The following is a 20,083-nucleotide window of genomic DNA, read 5'->3' on the forward strand; positions in this document are numbered from 1 at the left end:
GAAAAAATTTGAAATCCCTACGAAAATTATTGCAACCTGAGGTATCAAAAATTTATTTATTAGGGACGGATCACGCGCGTTGAATAAATGGGCGTTGAGAATATAGGTACCTTGGGCTTGTCGGGCGGCGGCGCGAGGATGCGTATGATGACGTCCCACTTGTGTGGCGGGTAGAGCGGCGCGAAGCGGTGGTCCCGCGCGAGGCGCGCGTAGTCGTCGCGCGCGGCGGCGCGCGCCAGCTCGCGGCGCAGCGTGCTCTCGTGCGCGATCAGCTCGCGCCAGCGCAGCCGCTCCGCGCGCGTCAGCCGCCACGACCGCTCCGACTCCAACACCACCTTGTACCACACGCTCAACTATTACCTAACACAATTACTCAACACTTTTGATTCTAATGTAACGCGCCGTAATATGTCTCTGTAAGTCCATCCCTAAACATTACCTAACACCTAAGTGGCGAAAGGGATTGTCAGCAATGGAGTTTGACAGCCCCATTGCTAGCAATATGCCTTATTAGGTCGACCTCCACGTGGTTCCCCCTGGAGACCATCGTGAACAATTCTTGTTGTCCCACCGGTATATACCGATAGCGCGGGTGGGATTATCATTCTATTATCATCCATTAAAAAAAACCATCTAAGTAGTCATTTTTACCTAAAGTTCACAACACTAACGAATACTGACAAAAATAAAAACATCGTAGAAAATAATCGAAGGTTTCCCTATAAACGAAGAGGGTCACCAATTTAAAATTTTATTTTCCTTGTTTTTTATTTAAATAAAAAAAAATATTACGTAACGCGTTTTTTTTTACGAAATAAACGGGTTCTTCATTTCAGTAAAAAAAAATTAAATAAATGCATCCCTGAAATAAGCCCCACTGGAATATTTTGTTTAAACCTAATCAGCTATAAACTTACTTCATCCTGTGCTTCGACCTTCAGTACTCTTGTCAGCACATGCCAGTTGGGTGGCACTGGCGGTGCAGGCGTAGGTTCTGGTACATCCTCGTCATCTTCTTCCCGGTACAGAGGATTGCGGGCAGGAGGCAATTCGGGAAGTACTGGTAGCTCGTTGGGTGACCTCGGTGGTGGATACACGTTTCCTGTCTGCTTAATCAACTCAGGAGAGAATAGGTCAGGTCCGCCTTTTCCTGTTTCAAATAAAGACTCTTATAAAAATCTGTTTAAATTTCCAAATTCATCAAATAGTTTAAATCTACCTTTTTTACATTTAAAACAATTTACAAGATCACTTACAATCCACAAAAAGGCGAAAATTTGTAAAAACTTAATAGTTTACTAACAGATGTGAAATCATGAGCACCCTTTTATAAGCGTGTTCTACCATTTGAACTGAAAAACCTAAGGTACTGTTGTCAAATCAACACGAGATACTCTAAAAGTATTTGGATTTCGACTGCCCTATTTCACACTTCTTTAAACAGATGCTAACAATTTCAATTTTACCCGGCAGTACCAATACCAATTTATTTAAACCTATATAACTTAACATGCAAAATGCAAAATGAAGACATTAAATTAAGAAACTTAACTCACCTATATACTTCTGCGGCGGCAACGACAATGGGACCCTCTCCATCTTCGGCGTGAGTGTCATCCCTGAAGCGCTACTGATGTCAGAGAAGTTCTCCCATTGTGCCTCGGGCATCGTGTGATTGCGTATGGTGACATCGAACTGCGGCGGTGGTGGTGGCACTTGCTTGTACTCTGTGACGAGCCGCTTGTGCCTCTCAATATCTTCAATGGTCTTCTTCTCTGTGATCGTCCGTAGGAATACGTCGTCCACTACGTGAGACGTTATTTCGGGTTTCCTAAAAATATTTTTCTTGGTTATAGGGAAATATGTTGGAGAGATTACTATGTTTAGAGATTTAAAACAACTCACAAAAGGAATTTACATACACTCGTATAATATGTGCCTAGCACCTAAACTGTCATTGATAGCATTAGCTTTGCCACAAGAATAAGAATTAATACTATCCATCTATTTAACTATCCATGGTTACCTTTTAATTTTTTTGTCATTAGACGTTTAGATTTTTTAGAGTATTATGCTTTATAACTTGTACAACAAATTCGACACCTTCCAAAGGGCGTGGTAGTTTATAGAGTGGAATAGAGATATCTGGCTAGATAAAGAAGACTCTTATCCCAGTAATAAAACTCTTTACAGGTTACATAAAAAATTTTTAATATTTATAGTAAAAAATTTGCTGTATCTTATATTGACTGGATCAAATTTGTCAGACTTCTAACGAACTCAAATTTCTAATAGTAGCTTACCCATTATTCAACAGACAGCCCTTATTTCATCAAGTCATATTAAGCTAATAGCAATGGTTGTATTGCTAATATTTACCTGGCTGGCATAATTGGCGTCTCCGGTATTGGTTCCAAGCTCTCCATCAACATCTCTTGCTCCTCTGTTTGCAAATGCTCGCTCATCATTGGAGGTGGCGGAGGCGGTTTCTGTACCAGTATCAGTTTCATGAGAAAGTTTTATAACTGAATTGAATTTGAGGTGTGAAGTAAGACTGTCATGTTATTTTCAGTGTTAATGTTAACCACAAATGAACGTTTTATTTGTATGTTGAGTACTAAATGTAAGATTTTGATTAAATTTGTCACTGTATTTTTTTTAGTTACTGAATATTATGACGACCGCTGCGAACAATTTAATGGTGGTCTTGGGTGGTGGAAACCTCGTTGGAAAATTCTTACAGTCGATTTTATACTTGAATCAAATAGATAAACCTTTCACGCAGCGTCATGGCGATCAACGTATAATGTATTATTTGTTCTTTAAATAATTGATAGTCACTGTCACTTCTTTACTAAAGAGTTGTGAACAATGTGATTGCTAGATTTGATTATGAAAATAACTTCATTTGGAGAGTAATTACTATGTAAAGTTAACTAAAACATATAGGTATTCCATTAAACTTTCCATAGACAACAATAATGAAATATCCTTTACGAAAATCTCGGTTGTCGATTTCCAATTCTAGCACTGCAATGAAAGCCGTTTTACTTTTCTATGGAAATTTTTAAAGGAATTGTTAAAGTTTAATGAATGTTATGTTACCTTGATATGGAACATCTTGGCATGGGAACGGTCAGTGACCTCGGTAACGGAATGGGTGTCCGTCATCTCGGTGTTCAGAGAGACGATAGAACGCGGCGGCCTCGACCACTCCTGGTTAGTGATGATGTGCTTAGTTAGTTTGGAATTATTTTATATTGTTATATGTATGAAAAGACTTCTAAATTTAGGCCAAGCTTCTAGTTAACTGAACTGGCCTTCTTAGACAAATGGCAGACAGATCTATCGATAGGTACGTTTCCATTTGTACACATTTAAAGAAAAAAACACTATTGTTGCTCTTCTTCTATCTCATGCACTCTGCATTGATAGATTCTTTCGCCATTATCCGATCTACAGGGGCTAATAACAATAGCCTCTTCATTAAATATTGCACTAACATTAATCACTATTGTAAAGATATAGGTATATTAGAATACATAACGTAAATCAACTTTATTTAAATAGTCTTGTTTGACATTATTTAAAAGAGCTTCTTTTAAATAATGTCACAAAATTTATATGATGTTATCTAATTTAAAGAATCCGATATTAATACTGATATTGCCTTTCGCTGATATAATTTTTAATGTTTCTAATACGAGGAAATAATTAACACTAAATACATCTTTAAATTTTTTAATAATAAGAATAATTCCAATAAAAACAAAGCACTCGATGATATTAAAAATGTTAAGTTAAATAAAAAAACAAAATGTTAACAATTAGAACACAGAAATTAAAAACATTTAATTGATAACAGTGCAGATGAATATGAAATAATCATTGTGCCGATAAAATCAGTTTCATATGACAACATGCAAATTCTTGTTACAAAAACCTGTAGGTAAAAGGAAATTTTAGTTCCTAACAAATCTTTTTTTATTTTTTTATACAACTTCTATCTATATTTTATCTGTAATTGTAAACTAAATTCTGCAATAATAAATAAAAAAAGAAACTTTTAGTGAGACCTCTCGATATTTATTACGCTCATCGGCAAAGAACCTAATATAATATAAGTTTTTAGCCAATAATGAATCTGAATGTAACATACATCGCATACAAACATGACCAATAGGAACAATATTGTTTCGAGGATATCACCAAATAACTGTATGGAAAGATGATTTTTTTATGCAACTTAGAATGGCAAACAAGCTGACGGCCCACCTGATGGAAAGTGGTAACCGTTGCCTACAGACATGAACAGTACCATGGACATAACAGAGTATACTGTTTCGCCCAAAGTATACCCCCCATGCGTTGCCATTCCTGAGGACACAGGTGTTATTCCTTTGTACCATGTAAATTCACTGCCATATTCCATCCTTCAAACCGAAATACAGCCATGCAAACACAATTGCTTCACGGTCGAAACACTGTATCTTTAAAAACCTCAATTTCTAACAAATCTTGTTTAAAGAATATAAGCTTTTTTTTTTATTAAGATGATCTTTTTTTATATCTTTATTATGAAGAAATAATAAATTATTGACGAAAACTGTGCTTGGTTCTGTGTCAATAATAGCATGATCTGCAGCTTTTACTCCATTAGATGCCAACTGTTTCCAGGTAATATCTATCGCGCTCGCACTTACAAATAAGAGTGTAAAACAGCGGAACTGACGTGGCAAGACACTTTATGATTTTAATCGCTACGACATAAGACTGCAATTTAATACTTATCTTTTGGGACTTTATCATCATCATCATCATTTCGGCCATTATCTATCCACTGCTGAACATAGGCTTACTATAGACTGCCATAAGGAACAATCCTGAGACACCTGCATCCACACCCTGCAATGCATTTGAGGTTGTCACTCCATATAGTGGGGGTCGCCAGGCAAGAACCTTTCTTCCTCATCGGTGTCGGTTGTTGATCGATTTTGCAACTTATTAGAACAAAAAACTGTAACATGAGTTACAGTGTACTATTCCTGCACGAGAGAGGTGCCAAGTCCTACTGCTCACACTCGAAATATTAGCTGTAGGTACGAACCTGTCGCGGCGGGTACACTGCTGGTCGAGGCGGTCGCTCGGGTGGCGGAAGGTGAGCCGCACGTGCTGGTAGCGGCAAAGCCCCTGGTGACACTGTACGGACGGACTCCTGTCGTTCGCGCTCGTGTTGCTCTATCATCAGCGATTGTCTATGCCCATGTGTTATCGTGTTATTTATAATTCCATAACATATTTGTCAAAAGGATGGAATACGATATTTTTTTATTTATGATTAGACATTTGGCAATGTATTACATAATTTCGTATTGATCATTCTGTCTGAACTGTCCACTGCTGAACTTAGGTCTTCCCCATAAAATAAGTTTTGTTAGTAGTTGTCACGCTTGGCAGACGGGTTGGCAACCGCAGTTAGTCTTTGGTGATGTTATAAGAGGAACGCTGCCCATCCCCTGACCATTAAGTTCCAAGAAAGGGTGGCCAATTCTATGCCGAAACCACATGGCAAAATTGATATGGAACTATTATTAAAATATAAAAATCATAATTAAACACGATAGCTGTGTCTGTATACACTGAAAGAGAACCAGTGAGGAATAATGATAGGTAAGATCTAAAGCAGGTCATTAATTAGGCCTATTATGACCAGTTCTTCAAGAATTGACCACGATGGTTTCCAGAAGAACTGCGTGAAAGTCAACCTGATAGGCTATGGTGCTGCTAATCCCTATTACTAACAATCCCTTCTCTTTCGCTTCCTTTATATTTAACAATAAGCCAACGTACCTGATGCTGCCGGCGTCGGTCTCGGTGGCGGTGATGGTGGAAGGCGGCGAGGGCGGCACGGGGGGCTGCTGCACGCGCACGTGCACGTCGAAGGCGGGCGGCGCGCTCACCAGCCGGCTGTGGGTCGTGCTCGTCTCCTGCATCTCACCGTAGCCTAATAAAGATATAGAAATCATCTAAAAAAATCCAGAAAAAACTGCCAGATTCAAATCTTTGGTAAAATAAGCCTTTGAATTTTTCATACGTCCACTAAATAGGGCCACAAGGTACTCTGAAATGAATATTCTCCAGAACATGTTCCACGAACGAAGTAGGGAAATTCCAAGTCTAGTATTTGAACCTTATATGACGTCGATAGTGGCAATCGATTCGTAAAAGGTTCGCCTGATAATAACCTCCAATAGTACCCTATAGGTACTTGCAACACTAGAAATAAGCATGTTATAGATCAGAAGAAAAGTTTTAGCGCCTTTTTAGAACCCCACTCAAAAGAGTTCTTCACTTGTGTAGAGTTTGCCAGCAAACAAATTTTGTCTCGATGACAAACGATGACAAATATTGGCCTAAATAGGTTTTATTTCAAGTTTTCCTTCTTTTGCAATTGTATTGTAATTATTATTACAATCTGCAGAGTACATTTCTGTCCAGTCATAATAAAACTCAAATTTATTTAATATCGCAAAGATGGCGAACAAGCAAATAGTCCATCTGATGGTAAACGGTTACTGTAGCCCATAAACACCTGCAACACCAAAATTTATTGCTACATTTACCTACATCTAATTTTATGGAATATATAAATTATAATTCTGAGTAAAAAAGCCTCTTACCTTCGCTGTAGTGCTCGTCCAATGTGAACCCAGCGTTGGTGTGTGTCTGTTCAGCTTCGCTGGGCGTCTCGGAGGGATAGTCCGAAGGGATGGTGTCGGAGGCCACACTCACTGTTTCCTGCCTCAACGCCGGTGGATACGTGGCGCGAGGAATCTTTACAGCTAAAAACAATTATAAATTTGACATAATTTTTCTTTTCAAGTAAAAAACAAGGGTCAAACGAACCCTTCGATGAATCCGTTATCGCTACCGACCGAATTCATGAAATAAAATAGAATGAGATAGGAATATACAAGGTCTTGTTCTTTTACATTGTGTCAACGATTCGTTCGCTACTGTACTTGTCTAGGTACCGAAATGTCTGTAAGAACTCTCTACTGATATAATGAAATCATCAACATGCTATGGCTTGCGAATATAAACTTTAAAACGACTTCGGAAGCAAAATATGAAGTTTGTGCAAAATATTTAATGTTTCAGAAGTTCGACATCAGAGCATTTTTAAGTAATCAATTAGAAATACAATAGTAAAAATTATCCAATAGGGGCATAATCCTCGGGAAGCCATGCATGTAGGGTACCATCACAATACATTCTATGATGTCCAAGGAGCAGTTCATGTCCAAGGACAACGATTATCGCTTTCATCATATGGATCGATCGCTTGAAAATTATCAGATAACTTGGTTAAGGATATGAATGGTGATAAATTTTATAAATATCCCCTCACTGTGTATGCTGCTAGCTATAGATGGCGTCGAGTCATCGATCAGCCGTCTAGGTGGCGGTAGAGCTCGCCTCCTCAGGCAAAGGTACGACACTCCCAGGCCCAAGAGAAGCAACGTAAGGAACAGGATCGCGCAGATTATCATCAAGATGTGAGTGCCGGCTAGGGGTGACTGTATGGGCAATGGACTCTTAGGTGTCCTGCAACAGATAAATTAGATATTATAATTATTGTAAAAAATCTGTATTTTTATTAAAGGGTGCAAATGAAAAAAATTGCATCATTATATATGGTGGCAGGGCATCAGTTAAGTGTGTAGTCAAGACAGTTCCCCCTCTGTGATGTATTCATCAGCAATCAACTACAATAATGGCATTTCGGAGGTTCCGTTCATTTCTCTCTGGAAACTAAAATAAAGCATACATATAATCATTATCATCATCATCATTATATCATCCTTTAACTGTCCACTGCTGAACATAAGCCTCCCCCTTGGGGAATTTTGCCAGTAGTTGCCACGCTTGGCAGGTGGATAAGCAACCGCAATTAGGCTTTGAAAATGTTTTAAGAGGGACGCTGCTGCCCATTCCTCGTCCTCCCTTAGTCGCTTTTTACGACACCAACGGGAAAGGAGGGGATGGCCTATTCTATGCCGGATCCACATAATAATAATGAACTAAATAAATTCATCATGACAAATCAACGAACTTGACCTTATTGGCTCTATTGTTAGCAATATCATCATCATCATCATCTCAGCCTTTATAGGTTCACAGCTGAACATACACTTCCCACTAGACTTGCAAGAAGTCAGTGGATGCAGACGGCTCCGAACTGTTCCTTATGGCAATATGATTTAAATAAAATTGACTCACACTGCAATAAACGGATTGGGTATCGGCTGCGGTACTATCGGCGGGGGGTAGCGGCACACGATGGTGATCACCTCGTCACCGTCCATCTCGAGGCCCGGGTGGAACCTCACCACTATGTTGTTCGTGAACACACGTAGAGGGTCCTGGAAGTAGAATAGAGCTTGTAACTAACTAGTTCTCACTCGTGATCATATAATTGAGACCAAAATTATGTTGCCCGTATAAATTCGACAATTGTTTAATTAGACTTCCAGATGAAATCGAAACAATCGTTGGAAATAACAAACACAGTAAGTTTGTTAAATTCCCTTTGCTCATGTATAAAAATACTTTTTTTTTATACAACATAGAATGGCAAACAAGCTGACGGCCCACCTAATGGAAAGTGGTAACCGTCGCCTATAGACATGAGCAGTAGCATGGACATAACAGAGTATACTGTTTCGCCCATGATACCCCCCATGCGTTGCCATTCCTGAGGACTCGGGTGTTATTCCTCTGTACCCAGTAAATTCACGCCATATCCCACCCTTCAAACCGAAACGCAGCCATGCAAAGACAACTGCTTTACGGTTGAAACACGAATGGGACAGAGCTACCCGAGCAATCGACTTTTGTACAAAGTCTTCCTCTGGTACATATACCTACTCTATTAAAAATGAATTTTTTTTTTAAATATGTTGATTGAACGAGGTATAAAGTAACCTATGCAACTTTCCGCTCCAAATACTACATCATGACGATTGATTAACCATATTGACCTAAATTCTTAAAGGTTTTAATTCGAGTTTTCCTTCTTTTATACAGATGTACAAAAGAAGAAAAACTTAAATATACTTTGCTTTTGTAGTATTCTGATAACGAAAAGGCTTAACACTTAATTCTTGTTCTGTATTGTCGGAATTGTTTCATTAATATGATAATCCAAAAACAAAGGCCCATTTTCGTGACTTACTTATATGAAGATGCCCATTGCAAGTAATTCTGACAGATAGTAAGAGATTGCCCTAGCGATAAGACCGCCTTTTGTACCTTTGTGTATATTTCAATGCGTATTTATGTTACTGTATTTCACTTGAATTATTCACTTGTCATTATATATTTTTGTTTATGGTGCAGTATAAAGTAAAATAAATAAATAAATGTCACACGCGCGTTGCCAACCCTTTAGAAACCTTAATACGCCTTTTTTGATGAACACCATGCTGTAGTCTCTAGAGAAAGCTCCGGCAAGAAGTTCATTCCACAACTCGAGTGTTGTTACCGACTATGTGACATTAAATCAGTACCTATTTGTCATATTACTTATATATTATCAATAAATATTCATTCATTCAAATGTATATATACTGACCTGTTTTGTCCCACATCCTTTCAAGGGCAGCTCTAGCTTATAGGAGAGCGCTCCCTTGCCGACCACTTGGCAAGCGGAGTGTCTGTCGAAATCCGCGTACGCGATACCATAAAACTTCTCGTTGAACTTCAACTCAACCTGAAAATATGTAATAAATATTAAAGAATGTTTATATTTTTTTTTTTTTTTAATTGGGTACGTCAAAGGGAAGGTCGTTCAAAAATATTTGTATTTATATCTACCTGGTTAATAATACAATAGATACCATTTATTTAAAGAAAAAGTAGTAGTATTTCAACATATATCTTTGTCATTTCTTTTTTTTTTTTTTACTATTTTTTTTTTCTATTCTAGATATTAAAGTGTCCAAATTCACTATATTTATATTTTGCTCCGATCGCGCAGTCCTTATAAAATGGAAAGACGAATCAAACTGTACTTCTTTCATTGTATCCGTATTTGTGTGGTCCCAGCATGAGCCACCCTTTCCTCTCCCATAAGTGTCGTAAGAGGCAACTACGGGAACCTAATGATCTAGGGATGGCAGCGTTCCTCTTTAACCATCACTAAAGCCTAACTGCGGTTGCCAACCCGCTTGCCACAACAAATATTGATAAAACCTTCTAACAGAGAGGGGACAATGTTCAGCAGTGAACCGTTATCGGCTGATATGATGATATAATAAATCTAAAGTCTCCACAACCTCTTTTAATCTGTGGGAAGGAATTATTAGTAATGGGGACATAGCAGCTCCATTGCTAGCAATATACCCTATCAGGTCGACCTCCACTCAGATCCCCTGGAAACCATCGTAGTTGACTCTTACCGAATTCGTCACGATGAGCTAACCGACCTACTTTCATCCCCATACTTGTCATCTCTCACTGGTGCCCCATCAGCGTATACCGATAGCGTAGGCAGGGTTGCCATTCTATGTTCACACATTAAAAAGCTCTTTTAAATGACAACTATTAATCAATTTGCTATACAAAAGTTGCTTATATCTGCACTAATATTATAAAGAGGAAAGATTTGTATTTTTATGTTCATGTATGTTTGTAATTAATAAACTCAAAAACTACTTTGCCAATTTCAAAAATTCTTTCACCACTAGAAAGCTACATTCACCCTGAGTAACATAGGCTATATTTATTGCTAGAAAAGGTTAGGGATACTTACTAAAATTTTAGTAACGTAACTAAAGGTGTAAAACAAATGCTATAAAACATCTTTCGTCGATTACGCTGCGGAAACTATTAGTGATAGAACAAAAGTATGTTCTACAATATTGAAGAAAATATCAATTACTACGAAAAACTTCGCGATACTATATGTCCAACTATTATCGTTATGTCACAATAACCACTTTTTAAAATGTTGTAAAAATGTCCACCAGTGCAAAGCCGAGACAAGCCGCTAGTAGGTTACAAACTAGATTAATATTGTTACTTTATTGTATTCTAATAGGTAACCGACATAACACACGCAACATTAGCTAATCAAATATGCGGTAAGCTCACCTAATACCGTCACTGATCTAACAGTTAATAAATAACCGTTACAATTCCGATATCCGATTGCAGTTAGATGTATTGGAACTATAATACAATGTATCTTCGCTAAAGCATACATAGCTGTAACTTAGAAAACTTCTCCCATGTGTTTTCTATTCCAATATTATTTTTCGAGATAGGCGTTTTTATTTTGTGTTTAACATACATGAATATAAAGTTACATTGTGTATATTCAAGATATACATTGCACTTATAAATTATGTATAATTAAAAAACAGTAAGATCACCATTAAATTTTATTGAAGTCGGTTTAGTATTTTGGAAATTAAAGGAAACATTTTGCAAATCATGTAGCTGCTTATTGGTTTACGATTAATACATACATTTATATACAGATTAATAATAATAATAATAATAAATCTCTTTATTTTCAGGTATATACCCGTAGTTTACAGTTACATTATTAATTATACAAACTATTATATTGTTATTATTTTTAAAATACACATTAGTTACAAAATACAAATTTAAATTAATTCATTATATAATCTTTTGTCGTCAGGTATGCTGTGAGGAATACAGTCTTTACAATATGATTACTTATTGTCATTAATCTTGATGAAATTTTGCCTTATAATTACGTAAAATTGCAAAAAAATCATTTAGCCTGTTCTCTGCAAACATGCCAGACGCACTACACATAAGAGTTGGTTTGTTTACATTGTTTTGTTTTGTACATATATGTATTTGCAATGTAGTAACATTAATTAAATAGGTACATCTATCTGCCATCTGCTACCTATAGTTCAAGCTTCGCTTAATTTGAAACGAGATAGTTTAAGTGATTTACATGTTAAATTAATTAATCATGACTTCAGCCATTATCTGTCCACTGCTGGGCAGGCCTTGCCCATAGACTGCCACCGGCATCCAGTAACTCTCTACAATGCATTTGAGATCGTCACTCCATCTAATGGCGATCCCCCCGCCTCTCAAGAACCTTTCTTCCCCATTGGTTTTCGGTTCTTCGAACTATGTGACCAGCCCATTGCCACTTCAGCTTGTTTATCCTTCGGACTATGTCGGTTACTTTGATTCTTTTGCTTAATTAATTAATGATACCAATATTTTGAAACAAAAACTTTGCTTTTAGATCCGTAATGTAAAAGGGGCTTTACACACCTGCATGGAACCAGCAGCACAGTTGAGCGCCGCCTTAGTTCTGTTCAAGAAGATGACTGGACTTAGATCATCCAGTTTTGTGACCTGCAACAAAATTAACATAAATATTTTATTATCAAATCCAAACAAATAATAAACTTATAAAGATTTTATTTCATTTCATTTTATTTATTTATTTTGTAATACATAAGTAACAATGGATGGTAAAACAAGATAAGTCCTCTATGATGAACCCCATCTATCGCAATTATATAAGAAATATATATAAGAAGATTAACAATGTCAGATTTAGAGTAAAAAATTTATAATATTATGGAAATTTATTGCATTTATCAAGGAAATCGTCAATTGAATAGTATTAGTATGTTCTGTTTACTAGGTATTTATAGAGTTTAGTTTTGTAATATAAAGGACATAAACATCTAAGGTTTACACCTTCTTTGCATTAATTTTACCCACCCAACTAGCTCTTATTTCTTGAGCCATAATTTTAAAAAAAAACCATTGAAAATAGGTTTTAGTTGCATAAAAAACAGCTATAAATTCTAAACACCAATTACTGTCCCGAGGCAAATGTCTACTACTCTATTTCCATTTCGTAATTCGATACGTCAAAACTACGTTATTTATGGCGGCAAACGTCTTCGGCGAGTATAATCTCCTCTCAATAGTTATAAATCTTATTATAAAATAATTTAAAATTCAACATAATAGGAAGTACAGATCTTTTATATAATATAAAATTGATTCCTCACTGAAGAAATTAATAGTGCCAATGCGCACACTACGAATTTTTACTACATATTTCGTTTAATACGAAAATCGAATACATCATGTGAAAATCGAATGAAATTACACGTACATACAGCAGAAAAAATCGTTCAAAAATAATATCAATCCGCGCACAGTACGGATGCGCGCTAAGAAATATTCCTAATCGTTCCTAAATCGCATTTCCCGCTAAAATTACGAACTGTTTTTATTTGTCCAAAAAGGTCTAAGTATTTAATTTCCAGATTAATATACAAAAAAAAACATAAAGAAGTTCTTTATCTACGACATAAACACGTAGTTACGAAAAAAAGAAAAAACCATCGTTCTTAATTTAAATCTATGCACGCGATGAGGTTTCAACCTTAGTTCAATGAATAGCCATAGGCTCTGTATCGGTAATAGCTATATCAATCAAGTTGCCCGTTGACCAATAGTCATAACAATATCTCGTCTCGCCGTCTACAGCGCGTTGTCTATGCTAACAATTTATGCTTACAATATGACTTTGACAGTTTTATAGCAACAAACTATTAATAATTTATTTAAATGCCGCTACTCATATTAAAAGAAAAGAAATACATAAAAATAACCCTATAACATCAACAAAAATAAAACCGATCTATATATATATATATATATATATATATATATATATATATCTAAATAATTGAAGAATTTTAAGTATTTAAAAACAGCATATCAGCACTCTGTTGGAAAAGGTGGCAAAGATAATAAAGACTCGAACGAGTGAAAGAAAATTCTATATCAAATCCAGCCATCGAGATAATAAATAGTACGCTAGAATGCTATGTCCAACTATACTAAGTTTAATGGGTTATTAAAATAAAAATGTACACATAAAATAATTATATGTACATATATTGTAAATGGTGTCGCTTCTCTTCGGTGTACAGGTATAATTTATTTTTACCACAAAACGGAACATTGTGGTCAACCATTCATTACTGTTGTAGGTTAACGAAAGGGTTCTATTTTCAAATTAAAAAATTAAGAGTACATAATATTTCTAATTACAAAAAAAGGTTCATATGATTGAAATTGTTTTATCACTTATAGGTGCAATACATAGTCGGCCCATCTGTAGAGACAAAGGTAACCTATAAACATGAATAGTATCGTAGAACACAGTAATGGTCAATGGTATAGACTGTCTGTGACACGGCTCTCCAACTTTTTACTTCAATGTGTATGACATATGTACATCAGGTAGATGCCCTGTTCATGTTTATGAGGAAAAGTCTTCGGTAACGATCCAGTTAGAAGAGTATTATATTCCTTGGTCGAAACCTTGTAAATATTTATACTCACACAATTTTTATTCTTTGGATTTTAGTTAGGCATGTCACATTATCGCAAACAATAATATATTTTCCTAATGTGTTGCCATTTTCAAAAATTCAGTGTCCAAGTTCAATTCAGTATCCAGTAATTTTATTGCCATAATTTTACTTTCGAACTAAAACAGATATGCGTGGAGGTAGAAAATCAAACAAACACCTATAAATGTATGTATAAATTGATGTTTGTTACTTTTTCACGCAAAAGCTACTGAACTGATTTGAACTAAGTTGAATACACGGATATAGGGTATATTCTAACTTAGCACATATATTTGGCATTATGAACTTATTGATTCATATAAGTGAATCAGAGGGCATAGCTAGTCCGTCATAAAGTGACCGTTTAATTTAATCGACTTAATCAGTTAAAAATAAATTGCACAGTTTAAAATCGACTTTATCGCAGTATAATATTTGGGCGCCAAAGCCAAAAACACATCAACTGTGACAGTTAAAAATCACCAAATCACACACCGACCACTAAAATTATTGCACGCGAAATGGCTCCAAGCATTCTTCATTCTTATGTCCAAATTTTATGAGGGCATTGACTTTTTGAAGATATATATATATATATATATATATATATATATATATATATATATATATATATATATATATATATATACATACATAAATATATGGCATTATATCATATGATCGAGTTATCCCGGTATAGAATAGGCCACTGCTTCTTTTCCCGTGGGTGTCGTAAGAGGCGACTAAGGGAACTTTATGGTAAAGGGATGGGCAGCAGCATCCCACTTAAAACATTCACCACAGCCTAATTACAATGACCCATTGCCAGCAATACACCCTATCAGGTCGACCTCCACGTGGTTCCCCTGAAAGCCGTCGTGGTTTATTATAGTAAAATCCATCACGATGTGCTAACTGACCTACTTTCGTCGTCACCTATCACCTCTCACTGGTGCCCCGCCAGCGTATACCGATAGTGCAGACGGGGTTACCATACCATTATCATCCATTAAAAAAGTCTAATTAGAGTTGTAAAGCGTAGCAACTACTGGCAAAACCCCCAAGGGGGGGGGCGACTGTTGTGAAAAATTAGCAGCTGTATCATCATCATCATAATATAATATCATTAATATGGGGGAAAGGGATTGTTAGTAATGGAGACTGAGAATTCCATTGCTAGCAATATACCCAACCAGGTCGACCTCCTTGCGGTTCCCCCTGGAAACTATCAAGGTTAATTCCTGATGAAGTCATCATGATGGGCTAACTGGCCTGTTTTCATTCTCATCTGTCACCCTTCACTGGTGCTCCGCCAGCGTATCGCATTAGCGCAGGTGGAGTTACCGTTACCATACCATTTTCACTCATAAAAAAAATCATTAATATGGTTGGCTATTGGCCGTTTTTTTTACTTATTTATACATCGAGATTATAAGAAGAACCAACCTTTCCATCCAGCACTGTTTGCTCGGGCAGCCCCTCGCCTTGGTACTCTATATTGTTCGCCTGCGAGCCATAGTTAGACTGAGTCCGCGCGACCGCCACCATACACATCAGTACACACCATAGCAGTGGCGCCATCTTTGTTCTGAAAAAAAATAAAAAAGTTTTTGAATATTTTTTTTTAAATATCTTTAAAGGATATTTTCTATTAATAAAAATCAGAGATCCTTATGAAAATGACAATAAAATAATGTAACCCAAGGTATCAAAAATTTGTCTATTAAAGCCGTAATTCATTCAATTTGACATTAATATATCTAAGTAATATATAATAATAAAATATTAATTTATCTTTCTATATATCTATCCATGCGAAGCCAAATCGCTAGTTTATGGTAAAACCAGAGATATGTACTTTGTGATCGTATAATATCGTTTATTATTATTATTATTATTTTTATAATAAAAAACAAAATATAAACCTAGGCTATAATACATAATTGGGGACCCAATCAAAAATTTCCCTCCAGATTGTTAGCTTTTTACAATCTTTACTTTTTTGTAATTTAAATTTAGAATATAGATAGATAGATAGATACTCTTTATTGTTTCCTCCAAAAGATTACAACAGTAAATTTATTATAAATATAAACAATTACATTATAATAACGCATAACAATATAATAAAGCAACCAGTTATAATTTACCATTACTGTTCTTAACCATTTATTTATATATATTTTTTTAAATAAAATACTAAACAAATACCTAATAAAACATAAACATTAACTATTTTATAAGTCTACTATCAACAAATAGTTCTTGCGTACAACGTTTCTTCAAATACAGTTTCTAGTCGCCGTAAACGGTGAAAACCGCTCTTAGAAATTGCAAGAAAAACTCGTGACTTTCCACCTCTTAAAGAAAACTCGAAAAGACGTTGTGATGCTTTCTACGAAGAATATTGTGACTGGTGTAATATTTATTTAAACTAATATTTTAAATCTTATTCATATATTAACAATTGTTATTAATAATTCAATAGACATCCGAATCGAGTATCAGTTTACAAGATATAATAAAAAAAAAATTTTCCCAAACCTAAATAATATGTAGACATTATTTCTAACCTCGATTTGCCTGCTAGTATTTTTAATCGAGTGTCTTAATTTACGTGAATAACTGCAGTTAGATTTTTGGTGTTTTACGATGCGACTAAGGGAAGTTCCCTTAATCGCCTCTTACGACACCCATGAGAAAGGAAGGGGTGGGCCATTTTATACCACGACCACACGGCAAATAATAACTTATTCTACTTCAATTCCTTGCAAATACAGAACTTTACACATTTAAATTACACGCACACTAAATATGATTGATTTTTTCTCAGATGAATTACTAGTTTTTGGTCCGCCTCTGTGTTACGTTTCTATCTATGATTTCCACGGCATGTATTATTCTTAATCTATGACATGCGCAGTCAGTCAATATATGAGATAGTCATTATCTATGTCTGTCGCAAAACTGGAACTCTGAGCAAGGATATCCACATATACAGCCAGCTGCGTTCCAAGCGGCCACCTAACCTTTCACCAGTCAAGGTTGGTTTGTGCAGTCTAGCAAATATTAAGTAATCTCTGACAGTATATCTAGATAACAATCTGTTATCTCGTTTAAGTACGAAATCAGTCTTTTTTTATGCAACTTAGAATGACAAACAAATTGACGGCCCACCTTATGGAAAGCGGTAACCGTCGCCTATAGACATGAGCAGAGTATACTGTTTCACCCATGATACCCCCTATGCGTTGCCATTCCTGAGGACTCAGGTGTTATTCCTCTGTACCCTGTAAATTAACTGTCATATCCTACCCTTCAAACCGGAATACAGCCATGCAAACACAAGTGCATCATGGTGGAAACACGAATAGACAGAGGTGCCCAAGCAAACAAATTTCATACAAAGTCTCCCTCTGGTAGTCAGTCTAATATGTAATCAAACTGTTTTAATAATTTTTATGTGACCAATGTAAAAGTATATCCTTTCAGAGTGGTCCAATAAAAAATTCATCGATATCGGTATAATATTTTAAAAAAAAATATTTAATTTGGTCACCCCATGCGTTCCCATTCCTGAGGACTCAGGATTATTTATGAATAAATAAAAAAAAAATCTGGATACACCATATATATTATAGTCTATTTTATTGGTTTTTCTACTTCTGAAAATCACGCACGCGAAATATCAGGCAAAAAAGTATAAAACTGCACATATAATAAGTCCTTGTAAGTCTTGCTTTGTGGAATTATTACAATTTTGTAACATTACCGATACGATCGTATTGCAACTACGCCCCCGCTGTCGGAATATAGCTGCGATCGCTTTTACATTAGTTTCTTTTTTTTTTTTAAGGTGAACTAAGTGCTCGATATATATTGACCGAGATATGGTATCCAATATTAAATAATTCAGTTGCTCTTATTTTTAAATAAAGATTTTCTCAATTGCCAGCATTCGTACGCAATAATAGATTTTTTTACCGTGTGGTCCCGGCGGAGAATAGATCACCCCTTCAATTCCTGTCGATGTCGTAAAAATCTACTAAGGGAGGGTGACATAAAAAAATACAACCAAAAACTTCCTTCTTTTTGAAATAGGATGAAAAAAAGAAAGGCTTTATTGGACAGAAAACAACTTAGAAGTACCTATAATACATAATGATACGAACAAAAACAAACATATTAATTATAGATTAAGCTATCTAGCATTCTTTGTCTACGACGTTCAAAATATTTAAAATTCGACATTTAAATACGGCTAAATTAATTATCTTACCATTTATAAGCAACTAATAAAAGCTTAATTCTGGGCTGTATAAGCTATGCTCTTTGCCTATCTAATTTGAACGAATTTTACAACAACAACAACATTTTTCCCCCTTTCTTATGGCACAACAATAACATTAAAATACGTCATTAGTTAAAAACTTAATAAGACATAATTATGTTTTTGTTCCCTATTTTCAACAATTTCTATACCTTCAAATTTATTGTATTATGGTATTTTTTGTTGTAGATTCAAATAAAAAATTAAATAAATGTTCGTCTCGTATTTAATTCTTTACAAAATGGCCATTCCCGCCACCTATGTCCGCGCACTTTTATATCGGACGTTGAGCAAAAACTCACCAAATGACATTTCTCAAAATGCGTTTTACTGCCGAATTTATGGACAAATAAAACGTTGAATTTATACATAACGTACGCCAGGACATTGAACTTGGCACCCAGTGCAGAGTTATTTTTATATGATCATGCTGATATCCGAAAAATACAGCACGAATCTTGAACACGTTTCGTGCAAATTTCCTCTAAAGATTATATCTGCGAATGCGATACAGCCTTAATTTAAATAAATAGTCTGTTACTAAAACTATATACATTCCTACTAATATTATAAATATGACATTGTGTTTGTTTGTTACTTTATTGAGTCATAACGGCTTAACATATTACTATGAAGTTTGCAATACATATATAATATAGGATGGAGAAGAATTTTTACCCCGGTCAGTGAATGTCTATCGGTCACGCGGACGAAGTCGCGGATAAAAACTTATTAAACAATAAAATAATATTTACTATAATTGTTTAGGTAAAGTTTAATATGTTTACTTGAAGAATACAAACTCAAACTAGAATTATAATCGTGAACATAATTATTTAATTTGTATTTTTTTTTTTTTAATTCTGCGCATGCGTTAAGCGCAAACATTACGTTAAAGCTAAGCTATATGATATTTTCATAGAACCTTATTAAGACAATGAAATGAATAATATCGCAAGAGGCGACTAAGGAAATTTAATGGTCAATGGATGTGTAGCAGCATCCCTTTTAAAACACCACCAAAGCCTAACTGCGGTTGCCAACCAGCCTGCCAAGTGTAAAAACTACTGACAAAACCCCAATAGGGATTTGTATTTTGGGTGATAATGAAATGGTATCCCCACCCGCGCTCTCGGTATACAGTGGCGGGGTACCAGTGAAGAATGATAGATGAGGAGGAAACAGGTCAGTAAGCCCATCGTGACGAATTCAACAAGAATTGTTCACGATTGTTTCCAGGGGGAACCACGTGGAGGTCGACCTAATAGCGTACATTGCTAGCAATGAGGCTGTCAAACTCCATTGC

At 35.6% G+C, this 20,083-nt stretch overlaps 1 protein-coding gene across 3 annotated transcripts in view; it reads right to left on the minus strand.

Annotated features, from left to right (window-relative positions):
• The window catches only part of LOC113522448 (uncharacterized), a 127,251-nt gene that overhangs the window by 6,406 nt on the left and 100,762 nt on the right, over positions 1-20,083 (minus strand). For 2 of the 3 annotated variants that reach the window (XM_026908125.3, XM_052901824.1), the window contains 13 exons: positions 15,894-16,035; positions 12,334-12,417; positions 9,638-9,775; positions 8,284-8,426; positions 7,412-7,608; positions 6,681-6,842; positions 5,851-6,004; positions 5,108-5,255; positions 3,106-3,216; positions 2,380-2,489; positions 1,557-1,831; positions 918-1,150; positions 111-335 (listed from right to left, as the gene is read on the minus strand). In XM_026908125.3, the coding sequence (XP_026763926.2) occupies positions 111-335; positions 918-1,150; positions 1,557-1,831; positions 2,380-2,489; positions 3,106-3,216; positions 5,108-5,255; positions 5,851-6,004; positions 6,681-6,842; positions 7,412-7,608; positions 8,284-8,426; positions 9,638-9,775; positions 12,334-12,417; positions 15,894-16,028 (2,115 nt within the window). In that variant the 5' untranslated portion in view covers positions 16,029-16,035. The remainder of the gene's footprint in view (positions 1-110; positions 336-917; positions 1,151-1,556; positions 1,832-2,379; positions 2,490-3,105; positions 3,217-5,107; positions 5,256-5,850; positions 6,005-6,680; positions 6,843-7,411; positions 7,609-8,283; positions 8,427-9,637; positions 9,776-12,333; positions 12,418-15,893; positions 16,036-20,083) is intronic. The other variant, XM_026908127.3, reaches the window with a different exon arrangement.

This window comes from Galleria mellonella, unplaced genomic scaffold (assembly GCF_026898425.1).
Source record: "Galleria mellonella isolate WM207_F2 unplaced genomic scaffold, CSIRO_AGI_GalMel_v1 utg803, whole genome shotgun sequence".
Classification (NCBI taxonomy): Eukaryota; Metazoa; Arthropoda; class Insecta; order Lepidoptera; family Pyralidae; genus Galleria; species Galleria mellonella.